The sequence below is a fragment of the Acinonyx jubatus genome, chromosome A3 (genome assembly GCF_027475565.1).
Source record: "Acinonyx jubatus isolate Ajub_Pintada_27869175 chromosome A3, VMU_Ajub_asm_v1.0, whole genome shotgun sequence".
In the NCBI taxonomy this organism is placed as follows: domain Eukaryota; kingdom Metazoa; phylum Chordata; class Mammalia; order Carnivora; family Felidae; genus Acinonyx; species Acinonyx jubatus.
In genome coordinates, this window is record NC_069388.1 from 119,009,602 (window position 1) to 119,034,106 (window position 24,505).

At 41.6% G+C, this 24,505-nt stretch overlaps 2 protein-coding genes across 3 annotated transcripts in view; one reads left to right on the forward strand and one right to left on the reverse strand.

Moving 5' to 3' along the window:
* The window catches only part of ITSN2 (intersectin 2), a 147,316-nt gene extending 145,243 nt beyond the window's left edge, over nt 1-2,073 (forward strand). For both annotated transcript variants that reach the window (XR_008289646.1, XR_008289647.1), the window contains one exon: nt 1,929-2,073. The gene's annotated coding sequence lies outside the window, so the exon portion shown is untranslated. The remainder of the gene's footprint in view (nt 1-1,928) is intronic.
* FAM228A (family with sequence similarity 228 member A) lies at nt 1,073-22,725 on the reverse strand. Its single transcript, XM_053201395.1, is given in 7 exon segments — nt 1,073-1,507; nt 2,805-3,200; nt 13,654-13,681; nt 13,683-13,779; nt 13,904-13,991; nt 18,944-19,012; nt 21,152-22,725. Coding segments are annotated over 6 exon segments (531 nt in total). The 5' UTR covers nt 21,245-22,725; the 3' UTR covers nt 1,073-1,507; nt 2,805-3,044.
* Nucleotides 22,726-24,505: the final 1,780 nt, after the last annotated feature.

Here is a 24,505-nt window from a genome sequence, read left to right on the forward strand (position 1 = left end):
AATAGAAGAGACGCCACTCAACATCTGAAACCAAAACACCTGAATGTATTAATTAAGGGAAAGTTTGGCTGGTCAGGCGCAGCCTCACTGAGCAAAGCAAATTGCTGATCTTCTATAGGGTCTTGAAGGCAGGTATGGGGCGATGTCCAACAAGTCTGCCTCTGACTGGCTGAGTTCCAAAGCCTGAGACAGTCTCTGATGAGTCAAGGCCAGTTTAAAACCAGTTGTGGGTTTACTTGTGACCCGAGCTAAAGGATAATCCTTTTCCCAGGACAGCAGGGACTTGAATTCTCCCTGGGATGAACTGTGGCTACTGCCATTTCCCCATGTCTACATGTGTCAGGGTTCTTTTCAGATTTAGGACAGAGGAGCCTGCAGGAGGTGAGTCAGACTTCTACAAAACTCCAGAGGACATTCAATGTCCATGCTCCTCACAACTCCAGTCACCTGCTTTGACCTGGGACTGCAGCTCTGCCTCTTAAGAAATGAAGTTCTCTCCTGACTGAAACGTGAGCCTAATTTTCTGAAGGATGAGGGAGGAGGGTGTGCTCTTAGACTCCTTGCGTCCCCTGGAGAAGGACTGAGCAGATAGGAGAGATGCCCAGCAAGCCACCACCGACCCCCTCCCCCGCCCCCCAGTGCTCTTCACAATCAGGACTCTGCGGCACGCCAACAGGATAACCACTCTCTGAAGGGGACCGAAACCCTGAGCAATTTGACTGACATGACAGAGTCTGAGTGGGGTGTGTGTTCTGGTGATTGGACTGGTGCTTTGGCACTAGACGGCCTAGACTTGGAATCGAGACCACCACCACTTTCAGCCGTGCAGCTGACATTGAACAAGTTACTCAACCCCTCTCCAAGTTTCACGTAAGGGGAGATCATGCTGTCATTTTGCTGTGAAAACTTTTACATGAATATAAATACCTCTCGCAGTTCCAGGGCTCCTGGGTGGCTCAGTCAGTTAAGCTTCCAGCTCTTGATTTCAGCTCAGGTCGTGTTCTCACAGTGAGTTCAAGGCTCCCATCGGGCTCTTTGCTGACAGCGTGGAGCCTGCTTAGGATTCTCACTCCCTGTCTCTCTCTGCCCTTCCTCCACTAGTACTCTCTCTCTCTCAAAATAAATAACTAAACTTAAAATTTTTTTTTTAATATATAAAAATATCTCACACAGTTCCTAGTTCACAACAGCTCAATAAACAGTAACTATTATTGTTTGTTACTGCTTGCAACATCTTACACTTCTGGAGAGAGAAAACCCATTGGCAGCATTTTAACTGTTGGCACACAAATGAGGAAGTAAAGCTCAGCGAAGCTTTATTACCATGGCCTCCTTACAGATGGCACCGTTCCCTGCAGCCATGCCTGAACCCCAGCTGCAGGGAGGCCGGGTGCCGCCCCAGGACTTTTGCCATCATCACTCTTCTTAACACGGGCTGTGACCCCCACCTATACTGGCCTTCCCCAGGCACCCAGGGTTGTGGTCTGTGCTGTCTGGCACCTCGAACCTGTGAACAGAAGGGAAGTGCTAAGTGTAGGGCAGGGAAGAGGGGCTGACTGGGGCAGAGAAGAAGGCCCCAGTGGATCTCACCCAACACTCCGCCCTCCTGCCTGAGCTGAGACCTTCCAGGCAGTCCTCTCCTCACCTCTCCCCTACTCTCTTTGGTTTCTGCAACTCTCAGCCAAGGCTTCCCAGGTCTTTGGACTCCACACAGTACTGACCTCTCCATGGTAGGGTGGAGGTGACTAGCTGTCCACAGAACACCTGCTCTCCCTGCCATTGTGCTCAGAGCAGCAGAGGCTACTTCTCCCAGCACCCTCCCTCTGCAGTTAGGGACAGCCATGTCCTCCCCAGTGGAACATGTGAGACCTGGCCCACCTACACTTCATGCCCAGGGAGAACTCCTCCATGACCTCTTCCCTTTTCAGGTTCCCCAGGGCAAGCTTGGAAGCCAGGCACTGAAGATGACAAAGGTTCCATCAGCCAAACTCATGAAAGAGGGACAGCCTGACACCCTGCTGACCTAAACTTTTCTGGTACATGAGCGAGAAATAAACTTCTATTGTGTGTAAACCAGACTCCATTGTTTGGCTCTCCTGGTGACAGCAGTGAGGCTACCCTTCCAGAAGGGCAGAGCTGACTACAGTCCCATCCAGATCTGACAGAGGGGCTTGGCTCTCAGTTATTCACAGAGAAAATTGCTGTGGAATGGAAACTTCCATTCTCCCATTTAGGAAAATCCGTTTCTCTCTTGAGAGACTAGGGAAAACAATGGGATTGGGTGGAACCTGGGTTAACAACCTATCTGACAAGATTTTCACGCTCTTTGCAATGGAGGCAAGAGTGGGGAGGTCAGTGAACACACAGATCCACTGCACTTAAGACACCCACGAACCCTTACAACTCCCAAGCACCCAAAGGCGTTAGGATACGGGACGTGGGAGACGAGAGGATGGAAGGGAAAAGCGAGCAAGAGCTATACATGTGCCAGTCAGATTGTGAGCTCAGGATGAGAAATCTGTGCATGGAAAACGCTTGCATATAAAACAACTTTTATGATTAAATAAATAACTTTTACATGTGTAAACCATCATTTGGCCTAATTTTTTTAGTATAAATTTCAGAAGATTCCTACCTACTGTGACTGCACTAAGAACAGATTTTTCTTTTTTCTTTCTTTCTTTTTTTTTTTTTTTTTTTTTTTTTGGTCTGGTGTGGATGTATAAATGGTAGGAAAATGGCAGAGGAGCAAAAATTCAGGGAAAATTTTCTCTGAAAATTTCTCTGACCAGGATTTCTCTCACCTCGTGAGGACACAATCTGTCCTCCAAAGCAGGTTCTGGGGTCCCACTATGTGCACCTTTTCTGAGTTTCCAAACCCCAGACTCCCTGCCACAGGGCGCAGCAGCACCAAGCCCAGAGGCAACCCCACCATTTCCTGTGCATGAAGTAAATCTTCTGCAACATCCTTTCCACTCCCTTTTTTGCCTCCTGCCTTCTCTACCCTGGGGAACCTGTGTCACAAGGAGGGATGTGTCAATGGCTCAAATTCCAAAATCAATGCCTGTCATCTTGTGCATGTTGCAACTTGTGCCATCCCAGCCCTGCTCCCCCAGATCTCTGCTCACCACACAATTCCTCTCTTCCCTTCCATTCTCCTGGCTGAGCTTTGAGGAATGAAATTGCCTTTCAAAAATGGTCTTAGGTCAGTAGTCTCATTCTCTTCATCAGGCAAATATTTATTTTCTGAACAGATAAGTTTCTCAGGACTGCAAAGAAAAACAGAGAAAAGTATTTCAACTCCATACAAACAGAATTGTATTATTCAATAATTGCTGCAAATTAAGTTAGCAAACTCATACTTCATGAAAAGGAAGGACTGAGTAGACATCACTTGGTGGCTGTCCACGTATCAGTCTCTCCCCCCCCCCCCCCACTCCTGCTGGCACAACCGTTAGGTAGGCAGTGAGTCATGTGACCCTTCTCTGGTCGTGGCTGAGGCACCTGGGCCAGAGCCTCAAACCCCTAGAGTTGTAAGTGGGATAGGGTGGCTTCCAGGCAGTCTGTCACTGCTCAAACCAGAAACTCAGGCAGGCCTGGGGTATCCATTTTCCAGCACATGCATAAGAAAGCAGAGAAAGTAAGGAAGTAGGTTCACAAAGAAGCTCTGATGAAAGCCACATAGTCCCAAAGAGGAAAGAACATGGCTCTTAGTCCCGTAAGCAGCCTGTTTGTCCTCCTGACTGCTATGGTTTGAATGTTTGTGTCCCCCCAAAATTCATATGTTGACACCTAACCCCCAATGTGATGGTATTAAGATGTGGGGTTTAGGGGAGGTGATTAGGTCATGCAGGCAGAGCCCTCATGAATAAGACTAGTGCCACTATAAAAGAGACCCTAGAAAACTCCTTCACCCTTCCCAACATGTGAGAACACAACAAGAAGGTGCCATCTAAGAACAAGAAAGTGGGTCCCCACCAGATACTGAATCTGCCACTACCATGATCTTGGACTTTCCAGCCTCCACAACTGTGAGAAATAAATTTCTGTTGTTTATAAGCCCCCCCAATCTCTGGCATTCTGTTACATGAGTCAAACAAACTGGGACACTGACCATGGCTTCTGTAACAGACCAGTGATTTCTAACCTACCTAGGTTCCTCCCTCCTTTTTTTTTTAACTTGAGGATTCTGCTTTTTGTAATCACACTGTCTCTAACATAGACACCTTGTCTTTAAGTCCTTTTCTTACTTTACTGAGCGGCCATGTGAACACACTTCCAGGTGTGTCCTCCCAGAGGGTTTCCAGCACCTCCCAGAGAAGCCCAGACCTGTGGAGGGAAAGCAGCTTTCTCCTTCATTCCTCCATTCATTCTTGCCTTCCTTCCCTCCTTCCTTCCACAAGCATTTACTCATCCTCTACTGCATTCCAGCTAAGTGCTGGGAACACCAGGATAAATAAGACACAGTCCCTGCCCTCAAGGGGCTTGCTGGGGTGGGAAAAAGCAGATGGAGGGTGTAATGGTATCACACCATGTGATAATTCCCTCTCTTGGCTGGATCACAATGGCCAGTAATAAAATGGAACAAAGCCATGAAACAACATGGCAGGTCAGGCAGTTATAACTGTGCTGATTTGACCCAGATATTTTTGTAGTTTATTTATACTTCTTTTCCTTAAAGGAAAGGGATATTTTTAGATGAAGCCAGAAAGGCTAGCAAGGCCCATAGCACCTTATGTGCTATGTTAAGTGTCTGGACTTTATTGTAAGGGTTATGGGAAGCGACTGAAGGGTTTTTGACTGGAGAAGTTCCATCACTTCAAAGACATTCCTCCAGCTGCTAGGTGGAGAATTCACTGGAGGATACCAGATTAAAGGGCAGAATACCACTTAAGGAGCTGAGAAGCTACAAAGTGGGGATGACGAAATAAAGCAAAATAAAGCCTTTGTCTTGCTGGAAGATGGGAAGTTATATAATTATTGAAGTCTAAATTGTTTGTTAAAATGTATAAACAAGCCAAGAAATAAAACATAAAACTTCCAAATCAGAAGGGGAAACAGTAAGTAGCACTGTTCACTCCAGTAAAACTCTGGATGAAAGATAAAAAGGAAATGTTGGAGTGCCTGGGTGGCTCAGACGGTTAAACATCTGACTTCAGCTCAGGTCATGATCTCACAGTTCATGGGTTCAAGCCCTGTGTCAGGCTCTGTGCTGACAGCTCAGAGTCTGGAGCCTGTTTCAGATTCTGTGTCCATGTCTCTCTGCCCCTCCCCTGCTCACTCACTCTCTCTCTCTCATAAATAAATAACAATTTTTTTAAAAAGGGGAAATGTCAAGAGAGCATGACAGGACTTCCATGTTTTATATAGGATTTAGAACTTTGCACAGGCCAACAATCTTGCTGCAACAACTAGAAAAACAGAATATTTATTGCCCCACCCTAGGAAAAAAAAATTTTGTAATTTTAAAGTCATTGGAAATTTTCAGAGAGGAGACAGCTCTTTCAGAATGAGCTGGCAATCTCTGGCTATTTTCTCCACTGGGGGAATTTGCCAACCTCAGGTAGCAGGGTACACACACTTCTCCATGGTCTCAGCATTTCTTTTGTGGATTTTTTTTTTCTCCCAGGCCTGGTTGTGATCTTGGCAGGTGGGGAGTTAACCTTGTTCTCAACTCCTTCCTAGTGGCAGGCAAGTCAAGCAGTGCATTAAGATAGGGTCCCAGTAGAGGATAGAGATACTCCAGGCCCTGATTCCAGACAGCCTTCCCCAAAACCTACCTGAAAAAGAAATAAAATGCTAGAGCTAGAACTATAAAAATAAAACAACTAAAAATAATTCATTGATAGGTTTAACAAAAGAGTATTAGATATAACTGAAGAGAAATTAGTAAAATATCTAGAATGAAATATAAAGTAACAAAAAAGATGGAAAATACACAAAAAAATTGGTAAGAGACAGTAAGGATGCAGTGAGATAGTGAGAAAATCTAAAATATATTTAACTGGAGTGCCAGAAAGAGGAGAGAGAGAATATGGCAGAGGTAATAATCACCAGAACTGATTAAAGACATCAGTTTACAGGTACAAGATGACCTATGGATTCCAAGTAGGAAAGATAAAAAGAAATTCATAAAACTACAGAAAATCAGACAATAAGAAAATTTTTAAAACCTCCAGAGAAAAAGACAATTTTCTTCAAAGGATCAACAGTGAGGCCAGCAGCTGAGTTTTCAACTGAAAGAGTAAAAGACAACGGGATAGGAGGAAGGGGAAGATGGCAGTAGAGTAGAAGGAGGCTAAACTCACCTCATCTCACAAATACAACTAGACAACTATCATATCATCCTAAATACCCCAAAAATTGACCTGAAGACTGGCAGAACTAACTCCACAACTAAAGGCAGAGAAGAGCCACATCAAAGAAAGTAAGAAATGCAGAGACACAGTCTGGAAGAGAAACAGATCATGGCCAGTGGGAAGGGAGCCATGGTAGTGGAAAAGGATGAGAGCCAGACTAACAGGGGAGCCCACAGGGGGAAAATGAATCCCCATAGTAATTGGCTTGGAAAGCAGGAGGGGCCAAATTTCATGAGTTCTTGCAACCAGTGGGACTTAAAGCCTGGAGTTCTAAGGGTCAGGGTTCTTGGCTCTGGAAAATCTCAGAGGACATCAGGAATGCTCTTGGAGAGAAGGCAGGGCAAACAACTTGCAGATATACGGCATGGAAACAACAACCTCAAGAGCACCTGGGGCACACAGTGGGGAGATCAGTTGCTCCTATCAGGGCGTGTCCCAGAGAAGCAGCATTCACAGAGAGACTCCTCCAGGAACCAAGGAATTGGCAGGTGCCATTTCCCTCCCCTACCCTTCAGCAAAAGCACAGAGCTACCTGTGGGACCCAGCACAGCACAAATACTCCCTACCTAACTTGCTTACACCAACCCTTGTCACACCCCATGCTTCAGTGGAACTGCCCTTTCTAAAGTCATGCTTGCCTCAGTCCCAGTGCAGCTGAAGATGGGCCCAAATCTCTGCCCAAACCACATTTCCTGACCTGGGAGTTTTGCAGAGCCTCAGTTCCAGGGGCGGTGGTGACAGAGCTCATTTAACAAGCAGACAGGGCACACCTAGTTAAAACACACCACATTAAGACCAGAGACCAAACACTGCCCACAACAGGCAAAGAGAGACTATGGAGACAACTGGCCTGAAGGATAAAGCAGGCAGAACAAAACAGCAGAGCGCAGACACCACACACTGGAGACACCCCTGGAATTGCTAGGCCCTAGTATACAGGAGACACTGCATGGCAGGGCACTATAAGATCTCTTCTTCATAAAACCATTAACCTCAAGAACAAGAGACATAGCTGACTTTCCCAACACACAGAAACAGGCAGAGACTTAGACAAAATGAGAAGACAGAGGACTTTGTCCCAAATGAAAGAACAGGATAAGGCCATGGCCAGAGATCTAAATGGAACAGATATAAGTAATATGGCTGATGGATAATTTAAAGTAATGGTCATAAGGATACACACTGGAAGAGAAAACAATGGAGGATATCAGACCATTAACACAGAGATAAGAATAACATAGCAGAAATAAAGGGTTCAGTAAACAAAATGAAACACACACTCGATGGAATGAACAGCAGGCTGGAAGAAGCAAAAGAATGAATTAATGACCTGGAAGACAGAGTAATGAAAAGAATCAAGTTGAAAAGAGAGAAAAAAGAATTATGCAAAATGAGAAGACTTAGGGAACTCAGTGATTCAATCAAATGTAATAACACTCATATAATAGGAGTCCCACAAGAAGAAGAGAGAGAGAAATGGAGGCATAAAATTTATTTGAAGAAATAATAGCTGAAAATTTACTTAATCTGGGGAAGGAAACATCTAATCCAGGAGGCACAGAGAAACCCCCTGACAAAATCAACAAAACATATCCAAGACATTGTAATTAAGGTGGCAAAATATAGTAATAAAAAAAATTAAATGCAGTAATCCAAAAAAAGATAGTTACATACAAAGGAAACCCCATAAGGCTATCAGTGGATTTTTCAGCAGAAACTTTCCAAACCATAAAGGAGTGGCATGATATATTTAAAGTGCTGAATGGGAAAAACCTGTAGCCAAGAATATTCTATCTAGCAAGACTAGGACAGGTAAAGAGTTTCCCAGACAAACAAAAACTAAAGGAGTTCATGGCCACTGAACCAGCCCAGCAAGAAATATTAAAGGGGACTCTGAGTGGAAAGACCAAAAGTGACAGTATGAAGGCAGGAAACATAAAACCAGTAAACATGAATATTTCTGTAAAACTCAGTCAAGGAGTTCACAAAATAAAAGGATGTCAAATATGACACCATATACCTAAAATATGGGGAGGAGACAAACTATTCCAAAAATAGATAAGGAAAGAAAACTTACATATTCGTTCTATGAGACCACCATTACCCTGATATCAAAACAAGATAAAGACACCACCCACCCACCCACACAAGAATGTAGATGCAAAATCCTCAGCAAAATATTAACAAACCAAATTCAACAATTCATTGAAAAAAAAATTATTCACTGCAATCAAGTGGAGTTTATTCCTGATATACAGATTGCCAACAGGTATGTGAAAATGTTCATCATTTATCATCAGGGAAATGCAAATCAAAACTACAATGAGATATCACCTCAGACCTGTCATAATGGCTAAAATCAACAACACAAGGAACAACAGGTATTAGTAGGGATGTGGGGAAAGGAGAACCCTCTTACATTGTTGGTAGAAATGCGAACTGGTGCACCACTGTGGAAAACAGGATGGAGGGTCCCCAAAAAATTAAAAAGAGAACCACCCTACGATCCAGCAATTGCACTACTGGGTATTTACCCAAAGAATACAAAAACACTAATTCAAAGGGATATGTGCATGCCTGTATTTATAGCAGCATTAATTACAATAGCCAAGATATGGAAGCAGCCCAAGTGTCCACTGATAGATGAATAAAGAAAATGTGGTGTATATATACATATGTACAATGGAATCGTTCAACCATAAAATAGAATGAAATCTGGCACAAAAACAGACACATAGACCAATGGAATAGAATAGAAACCCCAGAACTAGACCCACAAACGTATGGCCAACTCATCTTTGACAAAGCAGGAAAGAACATCCAATGGAAAAAAGACAGTCTCTTTAACAAATGGTGCTGGGAGAACTGGACAGCAACATGCAGAAGGTTGAAACTAGACCACTTTATCACACCATTCACAAAAATAAACTCAAAATGGATAAAGGACCTGAATGTGAGACAGGAAACCATCAAAACCTTAGAGGAGAAAGCAGGAAAAGACCTCTCTGACCTCAGCCGTAGCAATCTCTTACTCGACACATCCCCAAAGGCAAGGGAATTAAAAGCAAAAGTGAATTACTGGGACCTTATGAAGATAAAAAAGCTTCTGCACAGCAAAGGAAACAACCAACAAAACTAAAAGGCAACCAACGGAATGGGAAAAGATATTTGCAAATGACATATCGGACAAAGGGCTAGTATCCAAAATCTATAAAGAGCTCACCAAACTCCACACCCGAAAAACAAATAACCCAGTGAAGAAATGGGCAGAAAACATGCATAGACACTTCTCTAAAGAAGACATCCGGATGGCCAACAGGCACATGAAAAGATGCTCAACGTCGCTCCTTACCAGGGAAATACAAATCAAAACCACACTCAGATATCACCTCACGCCAGTCAGAGTGGCCAAAATGAACAAATCAGGAGACTATAGATGCTGGAGAGGATGTGGAGAAACGGGAACCCTCTTGCACTGTTGGTGGGAATGCAAATTGGTGCAGCCGCTCTGGAAAGCAGTGTGAAGGTTCCTCAGAAAATTAAAAATAGACCTACCCTATGACCCAGCAATAGCACTGCTAGGAATTTATCCAAGGGATACAGGAGTACTGATGCATAGGGGCACTTGTACCCCAATGTTTAGTGCACCACTCTCAACAATAGCCAAATTATGGAAAGAGCCTAAATGTCCATCAACTGATGAATGGATAAAGAAATTGTGGTTTATATACACAATGGAATACTACGTGGCAATGAGAAAAAATGAAATATGGCCTTTTGTAGCAACGTGGATGGAACTGGAGAGTGTGTTGCTAAGTGAAATAAGCCATACAGAGAAAGACAGATACCATATGGTTTCACTCTTATGTGGATCCTGAGAAACTTAACAGGAACCCATGGGGGAGGGGAAGGAAAAAAAAAAAAAAGGTTAGCGTGGGAGAGAGCCAAAGCATAAGAGACTGTTAAAAACTGAGAACAAACTGAGGGTTGATGGGGGGTGGGAGGGAGGAGAGGGTGGGTGATGGGTATTGAGGAGGGCACCTTTTGGGATGAGCACTGGGTGTTGTATGGAAACCAATTTGACAATAAATTTCATATATATATATATATATATATATATATATATATATATATATATAAATAGCAGAAGAGAATAAAGTTACTCTTCAACAATAGCAGCAACAACAACAAACCCAGAAAAAGCATTTCAAATAAAAATTATGCTTTTTCAGCACATATTTATCATGTGCCCTTTGCTGATTGAACCAACCGATAATTGCTTTATCAGGCCTCTCATAAGAGGCATTTTAATGCTTTAATTTTCTGTTTAATTTTATAATTAATATTGAAATAAGTAAAATTAATCTTTCACTTGTTTAAATCACAATGAAATTCTTTTTTGGGGGGCAAGGGTTTAAGTTTTTCTCCCATTTAATTTCTTCAACCTGTGCACTTTTTTATTGGCTATGAAACATGAATTTTTCATATGGAAACTGATATTTAAATAATTAACCTATTTATTCAATTTTTGAGGGCACAGGCCTTTCCATCTTGTAACAATGTACTTTATATTTGTTACTATGTATTTGCAAACAATGACCATATTCTCAATAGATTTATCCAAAAATAGAAAATTTCACTGTATTACACATGCATCAGGAATTACAGTAATTAATTTAATTACTTTAAATTAAGCATTTATTAGCTGTATATGATTCAATGAGTTATTTAACCTTCAAGATTCCTATTCCTTACATATAAAATGATACCTATTTCTCAGAGCTTTCTCACAGATATAATAAGCTGGAGAAATAAAATAAATAAATAGATGTGGGCTACATGGTAAGAGATTGATATATATCAGCTCTCCTTTTAAGCCTATACAACAGACACAACAAAAATACACAAACAGAAAATAAATCACATTGATGATCACCCAAAAAAAATAAATAAATAAATAAAATAAAATAAAATAAAATAAAATAGAATGAAATCTTGCCATTCACAACAACATAGATGGACCTAGAGAATATAATGCTAAGTGAAATAAGTCAGAGAAAGACAAATACCATATGATTTCACTCGTGTGGAATTTAAGGAACAAAATAAATGAGCAATGGGGGAAAAAAGAGAGAGAGACAAACCAAGAAATACTCTTTTTTTTTTTTTTAATCAGGAAACTTTTTCTCTTTTCTTTTCTTTTTTTTTTCTTTTTTTTTTTTTAGAGAGAGCACAAGCAGGGAAGAGGGGCACAGGGAGAGAGAATCTTTTTTTTTTTTTTTTTGCATTTTTATTCATCATTTGTTTGTGCTATAATACATATTTTATACACTATTCTTAAGATTTGCTAAATGAAACTTGACATTTGCCAGAAAATAAAGAAAATATTTTAAAGATCTACGTTTTTGTTTTTTTTAATTTACATCCAAATTAGTTAGCATATAGTGCAACAATGATTTCAGGAGTAGATTCCTTAGTGCCCTTTACCCATTTAGCCCATCCCCCCTCCCACAACCCCTCCAGTAACCCTCTGTTTGTTCTCCAGTTTAAGAGTCTCTTATGTGTTGTCCTCCCTCCCTGTTTTTATATTATTTTTGCTTCCCTTCCCTTATGTTCATCTGTCCTGTGTCTTAGGGTCCTCATATGAGTGAAGTCATATGATTTTTGTCTTTCTCTGACTAATTTCGCTTAGCATAATACCCTCCAGTTCCATCCACGTAGTTGCAAATGGCAAGAATTCATTCTTTTTGATTGCTGAGTAATACTCCATTGTATGTATGTATGTATGTATGTATGTATGTATGTATGTATGTGTATATGTGTGTATGTGCGTATGTATATATACACACATACACACATATACATACATACATACATACATACCACCTCTTCTTGGGGAGAGAGAATCTTAAGCAGGCTCCATGCTTAGCGTGGAGTTCAACAAGGGGCTCAATCCCACAACCCTAGGATCATGAAATCAAGAACTGGACAAAATTAAGAAACTGAGCCAAAATCAAGAACCGAACTCTCAAATGACTGAACACCCAGGCACCCCCAAACTCTTAACTATAGAGAACTGATGGTTACCAGAGGGTAGGTGGGTTAGGGGATGGGTTAAATAGGTAATGAGGATTAAGAAGTGCACTTGTTGTGATGAGCACTGGGTGATTAAAATAGTTATTAAAAAATAAAATAAAAAGTCTGTGGGAAAAAAATCTTTAGAGTAGTTATGAGAGGAAAAAGAAAAATAAATAAATTTGCTATTAGTAATACTCACTGGGAAATTTGGTCAGTGTACTGGGACCAGTTTTTAAAAGTGGGCTGTTATCCTACAGGTGTGGATGGATTTTTTTATCAAGCTCCTGTACGCTGATCAAAACTATCTCTGGGGAGGGGCACCTGGGTGGCTCTGTCAGTTAAGCATCTAACTCTTGATTTGGGCTCCTGTCATGATCTCTCGGTTCATGAGATCCAGCCCCGCATTAGGCTCTGAGCTGACAGTGCAGAGCCTGCTTGAGATTCTCTCTCTTCTCTCTCTCTCTGCCCCTCTGCCCGTTTTCTATCTCTCTCAAAATAAATAAATAAATTTAAAATAAAATAAAACTGTCTTCTGGATAGAATAAAAAAATACAAGGGTGCCTGGGTGGCTCAGTGGGTTAAGTGTCAGACTTTGGCTCAGGTCATAATCTCACAGTTCGTGGGTTCGAGCCCCATGAACCCACTGGACTCTGTGCTGACAGTTCAGAGCCTGGAGCTTGCTTCGGACTCTGTGTCTCCATCTCTCTCTGCCCCTCCCCTGCTTGCGCTCTCTCTCTCTCCAAAATAAATAAACATTTTTTTTTTAAATACAGTGGGATATGTGTTAAAGAAAAATAATTGCTGGGGTGCCTGGGTGGCTCAATCAGTTAAGCGTCCCATTTCAGCTCAGGTCATGATCTCATGGTTCATGAGTTCAAGCCCCACATCAGGCTCTCTGCTGTCAGCAGAGATCCTGCTTCGGATCTTCTGTCTCCCCTCTCTCTCTCTCTGCCCCTACCTTGCTCATTCTCTACCTCTCTCTCAAAATAAATAAATACTTAAAAAAAAAAAAGAAAAAGAATTGCCAACCTAATATTCTTAATCCTGTGAAAACATCCTTTAAGGATAAAGGTAAAATCTGGAAAAGGCTATAGCTATACTGTGCGATTCTAACCACATGACATTCTGTAAAAGGCAAAACAATGGAGATGGTAAAAGGATCCATTCATTAGTTAGTGCACCCTTACCTGCATTTACTAGGTGTTTTGTTTCTCACAGATCTCGCAGAGGCTTTATGCCACTCTTAGAATAACATCATGTAGAGTAAAAGTGAAATGGGGCAATGTGGCATAAAGCCTGGCCTTCTCTAGGTCTTTACATTCTTTTAAGGTGTATCGTTTTCCTATAGGAAGATAAAAAAAAAAATCTAAATCAACAGTCTTAATGTCAACTTAGTCACTCTTCTGGTAGGAAATCACCAGACAATTATAAGTCTCTAAAAATAAAGCCCAATGATCACAAAATACCTGTCTTATTTTGAAAAACGGCTCTCTTCTCTTCATCCATCTCTTGCCATCTTCTAAACAGGGAATCACAAAACAAAGGCAACATAACCTACAAGAAAAATAATTTCAAGGATCCAAGTGCTTTGTATTAAGCTCTCTAAGTCTGTCTGAAGCATTCGAGTATGGCCTTACTGTACACCAAAGATTAATGACCCATGAATAATGTCGACCCGTGAATAATGTCAACCCATAGAGCAGGGAAAGGGTAAAGGTTATCTGTCTCACATTAGGACATTTCATTGAGTCATAAGTGGCTGACTGGAAGGAGGGCCTCCCGATAGAAGTAGCACACTCCATCAAGACTTCTACTGCATCAGTGCACCAGTCAATAAATATGTGCTGACGCCACTGGGTGCCACCTCCCAGTGAGTTCCTATCCTCAAGAACCTGTCTAGAACAGAAAATCATATACAGTGACAATCTAGTCATGAGAGGTATCAGAAGAGGATGCTTTAGGAGCACAAGGCAGTGAGTGGCCTGGGAGTAAGAGTGCTCCTGGGAGAGCTGACAACCAGTCTTTAAGGGTCTGTGAAAACAGGAGGGCAGGTAAACCTCAGTGTGGGTGAGTGTCGAGAGGCTGGGGTACAGAGGTTGTGGAGAGAGGTGGTTTTCTCCTCCCCATTCCTAACTTTACACTTTACACTAGAAACCCTATTCCCCTTCTTTATTTTCCCCCATACACCTGGCCCAATGCTGGTCCCCAAAGTATGTATGAGGTAAACAATTACTGGATAAGCAAGGCAGCAAAATGACTAACCTACACCATATTAGCCAGTCTCTCAGAGCCAAAGGAATCTTCTTATCTTCATAACAGTGATCTGCCTTGGTTTTCTGAGAGAAGCAAAACCAACCACTTCTTTCTTCAGAGCCACACACATACTTTTAAATAACTTATGCTACCTGGTGGGTACTTTTCCTACACAGGAGTAAAAAACCTGAATCTACATCTCAAAATTTTAACTCCTATATTGGCAGGTTTAAAACGTGAACACTCGTTACAGGCCCAACTACTAGTTCTCTGGGCAGCCTTTTCTGCATCCCTCCTTCCACCTTTCACAGAAAGGAGCTCTGCCTCTCAGGCCATTGCTCCCTGTACTAATTCTGTGACACTTGTCACACCCATGTCTTGCTGCCCATGTCTTCCTTTCCAGTTTGCTAAATGTGAATGGAAGAATGAATGAGCAGAAACATTATCACACAAACATGTAATTTTCCCAGTAGGTGAAATTATTTTGGGTTCCTAATCTAAAACTCAGAGGAAATGCTTTTATGGACTTTCTTTAATGAATACAGGATAACTAGAAGACTTCTAAAATGACTAGGTTTTCCCCAACCCCAGAGCTTCTAAGGGTGAATGAATGAATGAATGAATGAAACTTACTTACCTTTCCATAATTTGGGTCCTTTTTTGTCATATAAAAAGGGTTGTATACTTCAGGATCATAAAGATTTCCAAATACAATTTCCTTTAGAAAAAAAAAATACACCTAAGAGCAAATCACTGTATACAATGTGTTTTGCAAGATTCAAAAAAGCCAAACGCTTTATTCTGTTTTTGTAGAAAATCATAGATTCAAAGGGTTAGAAGAAACCTCAGAAGTAATTTAGGCTGCAGAGACAGCTCGCCACCTTCTGGGGGTAGTAATCATCAAGTTTAGTCTGAAGTCATCAACTAGCCTTAGTCTGAGAACTTTCTGCTCTGCCAGCCAAGTACTGTTTTGGTCATTCTAACCACCAGTCTGTCCTTAGACTGAGTTGAAATCTGCCTTGGCACTGGAGACACTAATACTCTACCTCAAAACAACACAAAATTTATCTACCCATCACCCACCCATCTGTCTTTTAAATGTTTCGTTTTCATCCCCCTTCCTGTCATTTCTTCCTCTAAATAACCCATATTTCTTCCCACTTTTCCTCCCAGGAGATGTTGTCAAGCTTCCACCCTCTTCTAAAGGTTCTGCAACTGCTGAAGATCCCCTCTACAGTGTGAATCAGGAGTGACAAGATAGCAACACGGTGGACTTTGATGCTTCCCACTCCAAGCACTGCCTCCCTCAATACAGCCTAAGAGCCCAGATGTTTTCTTAGAAGTCCGCTCCCATAGTCAACTCACATTGAATTTACTGTCATTTAAAACCACTCCAGGGGTGCCTGGGTGTCTCAGTTGGTTAAGCATCTGACCTTGGTTCAGGTCATGATCTCACAGTTTGTGAGTTTGAGTCCCGCGTTGGGCTCTGTGCTGACAGCTAGGGCCTGGAGCCTGTTTCAGATTCTCTATCTCCCTCCTTCTGCCCTTCCCCTGCTCGCACTCTCTCTTTCTCTCTCTCTCTCTCTCTCAAAATAAACATTAAAAAAAAAATTTTTTTTAACCACTCGGACTTCAACACATGCCTTTTCTAAGGCATGGCTTCCCCATCCTGTACTTGTACAATCACATTTCTGAGCACAACTGTAAGCCTGTGCACTTTGGTTTCAAAGACACCTGGATTTGACACTGAGCTCTGCCTCTTAGAGTGCTTAGAAAGAAGTATTTAATGTTCATATCCAGAAATTTTGCTCACCAAATCAATACTCTAACTTTCCAGGCAAACTATGCTAGATCTCCAGTAAGTACCTGGGAACTTAGGCAGACCTAAATTCCAAAAGAGGGTCCTGACCTCAAGGTTAAAACAGAAAAATTTCCAAAAGCAGCAGCAAAATTTTATTCTTTTATAAAGCCAAATTGAGGAACAGTATGTAGAAAGCTATGGTCCCTACACCTAATGTTTGACTGACTGAATAGCATGGAATCCCCTTCTCCCTTGCTCTCTTCCTACTTGAAAGATTAGAATGCCTTACGCTCTCTTTCCTGGCCCTGCTTCTAGCTAGGACTTGCAATGTGGCCCATTTATGGCGAAGAGGAGGATCTAAGGGGAAATCTGCTAGGAGCTTCTGGGGACTCTTTGCTTCCAGATCAAAGGATCAGGTATAAGATAAAGGTACCCTGGCACCACTCCTTACCCCTTCTTCCTGTCTTGAGCACAGACCTAACACCTGAAGCTGTAAGTAACCAAATGTGCTTACAAATATAAGAGTGATGAGGAAAAAACAAAAATATTAAGGATAGCAGAAAAGAATTATAGGAAAAAACCTGGGTGATAAATAACATTTCTACACTGCCAAAACCCACAGTGAGACCACCTACCCATCAATTTCTTGTTAAGTGAACAATAAGTGTCCTTATGATTTAAGCTACTGCTATTCTCTTTACATTTACTTAAAAGCATTCCTGATAAATCTAGTTCCAAATCAATACTTTTATTCCTTCCTTCTGAAACTCCAAGTTTAAAAATGTAGTAAGCTGTATTACAATTCAGTGAATTCATCTTAAATACAAAAATAATGTCAGGACTGCTTGCATAATAACCAGTGAAAATGTTGGCCCAACTCTTTAAAGTATACTTTATTAAGAAAACAAAGAACTCTCAGTACCATTTTATTTGTGCGCTTTAAAAGACATTCAAGATTCTCTTGTTTCATTTTCTCCAACCCTCCGTATGAAATTACTTTTTCTGCAATTCTCTGAACAGGCTCTGCAACATTTTCAATCCATTTTTTATGTAACACCTCTCCTCGTCTTTCCTTAAAAATATCCAGATGCTGAAAATACATATCCAGTCTTTAATGAAATGATACAAACAAGGAAAACAAATTATTAAGGTTTCCATTTATTGTCATTTGAATAAGGGGGAGAAACACTTGTTCCCACTTTTAAACTCTCAACACATTTGGGTTGCAAGGTCCTAGCATAAGATAATCAAAGAACATAATAAAGCTCTCAGGGGAACCTGAGAGCATAGAGCAGGAAGGACCCATGAAAGGTTCTAAAGCAGAAGTGTGCCTGGAGATTAAACCACATTCAAACCACTTCTAACTCATGAAACTCCTTTTTTTTTTTTAAGGATTTCAAAGCATTCCTGTCACCCACTGCATGTCTCTAGCCTTCATCATCAAAGTCTGTGACAAAACTGGTAGAGTAGAAAGAGCGCTAGACTTACACCAGCACCTCTGTCTGAATCTATAGGAAGGTAATCCCACCTACCTTTTTTTTTAATGTTTATTATTGAGAGAGAGAGAGACAGAGCACGAGCAGGGGGAGGGGCAGGGAGAGAGGGAGACACAGGATCAGAAGCAGGCTCCAGCCTCTGCACTGTCAGCACAGAGCCTGACACAAGGCTCGAACTCACCATAAGATTATGGCCTAAGCCCAAGTCGGCGCTCAACCAACTGAGCCACCCAGGTGTCCCCCACTCTTTTTTAAGTTTATTTTTTTGAGAGAGACAGAGATAGAGCAAGTCAGGGGCGGGGGGCAGAGAGAGAAGAGACAGAGAATCCCAAGCAGGCTCCACACTGCCAGGCTCAAATATGACCGGATCATGACCTGAGTCGAAACCAAGAGTCACATGCTTAACCCACTGAGCCACTCAGGTGCCCCCCACCTACCTCTTTTTGATGCTTAGCTGAAAATATACATGAACTTCCTTTGTAAATTAGAACACAAACATTAAAGTACCACTGTAACACCAAATTTCAATCTCATTAAAATGAAAACTCCTTTAACTTTATTAATTTCATAGTAACTCTGAGTACAATTGGACATTACCCTTAAATACTATTTCTGGTGGTTTTATATATCCCCTTTTCGATGTGGGAACATATGAGAAAGAGGTAAGTTTTAGTCAGAAAGAATTTCTATTCAGTACCAGAACAAAGAGGGGGAGCTCTTAGAACGATCTCTCAGATCCTTTACGGGCAGATCTAGGAATCCAGACCTCTCAGTGACCCTGCAAGGAGGTGGCACAATTTCAGATCTATGTTGTATAAACAGATCAACCAGAGGAGGTTCATTCTCTCAGCAAAATGAATCTCTGTGACACAGTGACATCCTCTTAGCCGTGTTGCTCTGCACCACTCTTGCTTACCTGGAACATACTTAGAATCCAGGCTGTAGCCAACTCTTACCTTGGCAATGTAATTTTCTCTAAATAATATTGCATGTACAGCTTCATCAATGTCTTCTCTAGCTAACACCTAAAATTACAGAACTGAATGTCAGGATGTAAATCCTAAAGAAATAAAACAGAATGACAAAATTCATTGTATTTTACCAATACTTTTACTGTAAATCTACTGCTTATACCTCAAAGAATATTTTGTAACATTTTTATTAAGGAAAATTTTAATTTAAATTTTAGTTAATTTGCATTCAGTGCAATATTGGTTTCATGAGTAGAATTCAGGGATTCATCTCTTACATACAATACCCAGTGCTCATCACAAGTGCACTCCTTAGTACGCATTACCCATCTAGCCCGTCTCCCACCCACCTCCCTCCATCAGCCCAGTTTGTTCTCTATCACTCAAAGTCTCTTGTGGTTTGTTTCCCTCTCTTCTCTCCCCCTCCCCATATGTTCATCTGTTTTGGTTTCTTAAATTCCACATATGAGTGTGATCATATGGCATTTGTCTTTCTCTGATTGAGTTATTCTGCTTAGCATAATACACTCTAGCTCCATCCATGTCATTGCAAATGGCAAGATTTCGTTCTTTTTGATAGCTGAGTAATATTCCAGTGTGTATATATACCACATCTTCTTTATCCATTCATCAGTCAATGGGCATTTGGACTCTCTCCATAGTTTGGCTATAGTTGACAAATGCTGCTATAAACATCGGGGTGCATGTATCCTTCAAATCTGTATTTTTGTATCCTTTCAGTAAATACCTAATAGTGCAATTGCTGGATGGTGGGTGATGTTCTATTTTTAGTTTCTTGAGCAATCTCCGCACTGCTCTCCAGAGTGGCTGAACCAGTTTGCATTCCCGCCATCAGTGCCAGAGGGTTCCCCTTTGTCTGCATCCTCGCCAACAGCTGTTGTTTCTTGTGTTATTAAGAGAATTTTTCAAACACGATTTTCTGTGAACCCAAGCTCAATATTTATCACCTTAGGGTTTTTCATCTGGATCACTATGAACTGATCGTCCAACTTTTATGCTTATAGGACTAAGAAGGAACAAATGGAAAGACAATAAAAATCCAGTATCTGGAAGAGATATGCTATTACCTAGAACTAGTGTAAAATAATACAGGTTCTTAAAACTATGTTTTTCAATCTCTGGCTCTTCTTTCAGTTCTTTCAAGTGAATGCATCAAAACAAACTAGACCCCAAACTCAGATAACAAATCTGTGAATAAAAGAAATCTCAAAAAGGAGAGTTGCATTGTTACCCATATATTTAACAGCAACACATGAAATCTAAAATAATATTCAGACAGCTCTTCAGGTCTTCAAAATAACACTATCTTGTTGATGTAAGCAGAATTTTGCTTTGACTCCTTCTTAGACTCATTTTAAGATGGCAATTGAAAAACCATGTAAAACAAGTGTTTTCCCGATACTATAGATTTAGAACAAATCAATCTATTTATTTGGAGAAGTAGAAACATCTACTTTGACAAACATCGTGGAAAATCACATTTTTTTAACCCATTCTATTCTCAGCATATATTATAATATTGATCATGAGTCTGATTTTCAAACTACTTTTTGTTTGTTTAAGGAAATAAACATTTTTGACTTCCATAGCTCCGAGCTTTCTTTGTGATTTTGCCAGAAAACATAAGGAAGATGTTAATGACTTTTGGCAGCACTTTTGAAACCCACAGCTTTTCATGCCCACGCACGCGCACAGACACAAATGCTTAAAGGTCTCACCACTTTTACTGCTACCACTGCAAAAGGAGCAAAATAAAGGACTACTCCAAGAGCTTCTCTTTACAGTGAGGCAAATTATAGGATCATGTAAAATAATGACACTTCCTTTATGAGGAAATCATTGCTTTACCAGACCCTTAAGTAGCAGAATCAACTGGCGAGCCCAGACCTGGCTTCTCCGCCGGCAGAGCTCCGGGACTGCAGCCTGTACCCACCCACCGTACCGCCCTGTGGGTGTCCTGAACCTCTAGTGAGCGACAGCAGGGGCACTCGAACCACTCTTGATCAAATTTGGTCCCGGATCACTCCCATTCAGTGAATTCTTAACAGTGCCTTGCTTCTGCCAGGCATTGTTCTAGTTCTAGGGAATCCAACCGTGACTAAGACAAAATACTTCTCAAGGGATTTATGTCCCATCGCCAAAATAACGTCCCCAAATGCCACGTTACTTTACCTCCATTAAAGCAACTGACTCGAGCTCTGGCCATTCTTTTAATTTTTCTGGCCTGAAATGTTCACCACAGGTAGACACTTTCTTGGAAGCCATAGATAATAGGATCCCTGAGGGGAGAGAGTAAATTGAAGAGACTTGGTAAGGCAGAAAGCAGTTTGAATCCTGGCTCTGCCACGTGGTAAAGTCCCTAAGTAAAACAAACAAAAACAAAATCCTGGCACCCCCCCCCAAGACTCAGTTTCAAAAGGGGTAATTATGCTTCCCCCACATATTGCTGTGGGGTCACCCACCCAGCCTGGGGCTCCACGGTGGACGGCGTGGGCTCCCCAAGATGCAGGACAGCCACTCCAGAACCCCCAAGCCCCTCCCCAGCCAGCTAACCCACCACCAGACGGAATATTGCAAGACGGAAAAGGGGGCGTCCTTTTAAAAACAAAGCACTGGGGGGAAAAAAAGAATAAATAATAAATAAATAAATAAATAAATAAATACATACATACATACATACATACAAACAAAGCACTGGATGGAAACTCAAAGCTCCACTTCCCTCAACAGGCCCTACCCTTTTCTTGTTCCCGCAGGGGACGCCAAGGATGAGGGCAGGTCAGGGAGGAGGAGGGTCCCCAGGAGATGCCATGTCCACACACCTGGGGCCTTCAACTGCCCAACCAACACCACCCTACGTTTTGACTGGTTTCAAATGAATAGACGTCTTCTAAATTGATGCTACAAAGAACATACAGTTTATCTGCATGATCTAGGGCTACAATTAGGAGAGGAATGATTTTTAGTGTTCCCTTTGCCTAAGGAAAACAAAATTCTTCTCTCCTGTGTTCTAGGTCTTACTGTGTCTTCCCAAGACCAGGGGTCAGCCTCAACATGAGCCAGAGGGTGCTATGCAGAATCAGAATCAGCAAGTGTGTAATCATACTCAAAATAAAATTTTTTAATATTCTAAAAACTGTTAGAAAAACCTGGGGAGAATATGTGGCAACAGATTTTAAGGGTGCCTGACCAAAGGGGACACACCTACCTTGATTTAGGGAAAGATCAAGTGAATTGACAGGCATTCAGTAAAGTAGCTATCATTTTTTTTTTTTTAACGATTTATTTCGTGAGAGAGAACACCAGTAGGGGAGGGGTGAGTGGGGGAGAGAGAGAGACAGAGAGAAAAAGAATCCCAAGCAGGTTCCACGCCATCAGCACACAGTCCCACATGGGGCTCGAACCCACTAACCATGAGATCATGACCTGACCAGAAATCAGGAGTCGGAGGCTTAGCCAACTGAGCCACCCAGGTGCCCCAGCTGTCATTATTTTTATTGGATCTTTCAGGCAATATTTAACTTCTGGGGAACATACATTTGTAATAATTATCAATACAAGGTATTGTGATTTCTTAATTATCATACAGACACTGAATTTAAGTGGAGTTTATTGCAGGTGCTTGAGTGCCTTCCTTGGTCCTCAACATGAATGAATCCTGCTGGCAAATGGCTTCTCTGAAGCAGCCTTCTTTTGTGTCTTCTTACCAATCAAGGATCAAGGTGTGTGCTCCTTTGTTGCTAAAACCTTTGGAAGGTGACAGAAAAGAAGAGATACGTGTGATATAGGAATGAGAGGCCAACAAGAGCAGAAAGAGTTCCTCAGCTCAGCTGAACCCTCTGAAGCCTAGTGCGGCCAGAGCCAAGTGATTCATCTCGCAGGCCAGGGCCCCATCCAAACCTGCCTCAGCCTCTCCTCACTCTATCTGGATTCAGAAACTTGCAGAGATTCCAGGACACAGCCAACCCTATTATAGGTGGGGTAGATTGCTGACGTGTGCTAGGAGTTGAGGGACCTCCCCCGTGGTCCTGCTTTTATATGTCAGGATATCTGGGGTACTAAGTTATACTGGGATTATTATGATTTAGAAAATACTACCTTCCTTTCTTCCCTTTTTTCAAACCTCTGAACCTTGATCCTCCACTTTCACTATCAGCTGACAGATGACCTTCTCACTTCACTGAGAAAATGAGGTAAACAGAAGTGGATGATGTTCTTTCACACAATTCACCACGCTATATCCATGTACTCTGCCTTCCTTCCTCTTAAAATGGATGGCTTGTCCCGCCCTCCATTTGAGCCCTGGATCCCACCTCTTTACAGGTAAAGGGTGTAGGGAGGATAGGCGAATGGATGAGGGGGGCTATTTTAGGTAGAGAAGTCAGAGAAGTCTTCTCTGAGAAGGTATTTGTGCAGAGGTCTGAGTGAGCTGAGGGAGACATGGAGAGATCTAGGGAAAGAGTGTTCCAGGTGGGAGGACTAGCAGAAGCAAAAACCTGAGATGGGAATGAAGTTGGTATATTAAGAAAACAAAAACAAAGCTGGTGAGGCTGGAGCATAATGACTGTGGAGAGAAGGCAGGTGCCTAATGGTACAGGGACTTAGAGACCATGCTAAGGAATTAGAATAAAATCCAAAGCGTGAAGGGAAAGTCATTCAAAGGTTTACAGTAGGGAAGAAATCTGATCTAACATTTTTTAAATGAATATAGCTTCTTCATGGATAACTGGTTATACAGGGGCAACAGCAGAAGCAGGAAAATCAGTTAGGAGGCCAGTGCACTAAGCCAGTTAAGATCACAATGGCTTGAGCTGGTGGTAGTAGTGAGGAACTGAAAAGTGAATAAACTGACAGAACTCAGTACCTGTTAGACGTGGGAAGTGAGTAAAGCAAGAAATCAAAGACAACACTTGGACTTTTGTCCTGAGGCATCCTGGTTGGATTATAATCAAGGGGAAATCTGGAGGCAAAGCGAGTTTGGCAGCAAGAGGGGAGCAAATACAAAAGTAAAGAATAATCCTTCTGGGGGCTGGTTAAATTCAAGATACTCATAACCACTACAATATATAAGGAGGGTTCATAAGGTATCAGTATAAAACAACTTACTTTTTTTCCTCACTGTCTATTTAAGCCTGTTCTGTTGATGTAGTTCTCCTGCCCTGCTTTACCTGTTTTATTTTCCCCATTGCACTTATTACCAGCTCACACATTACACCCTTACTGGTTTATTGTCTGGCTCCCCCATCAAATGTAAGTTCCTAAGGATCAGAGATTTATCTCTTGTTTACCACTATGCCCCTCAAAGATTGCCCGGCTCAGAGTAGGTGCCTGTTATATTTTGAGGAAGCAAGCAAGCAAGCACAGGGGAGGATACTAAAACATGACAGTAAAAGGAGTTAAACTACAAAATAAAGTTTTACTAAAACTTCTATGAGTGAGTAAAAATAAAAGTAGCTCCCTTATCTTCTGGGGGTGGGAGTAAGGAATTGGAGACAGAGAAGAAGATGGAAAGACTGTATATTCAGA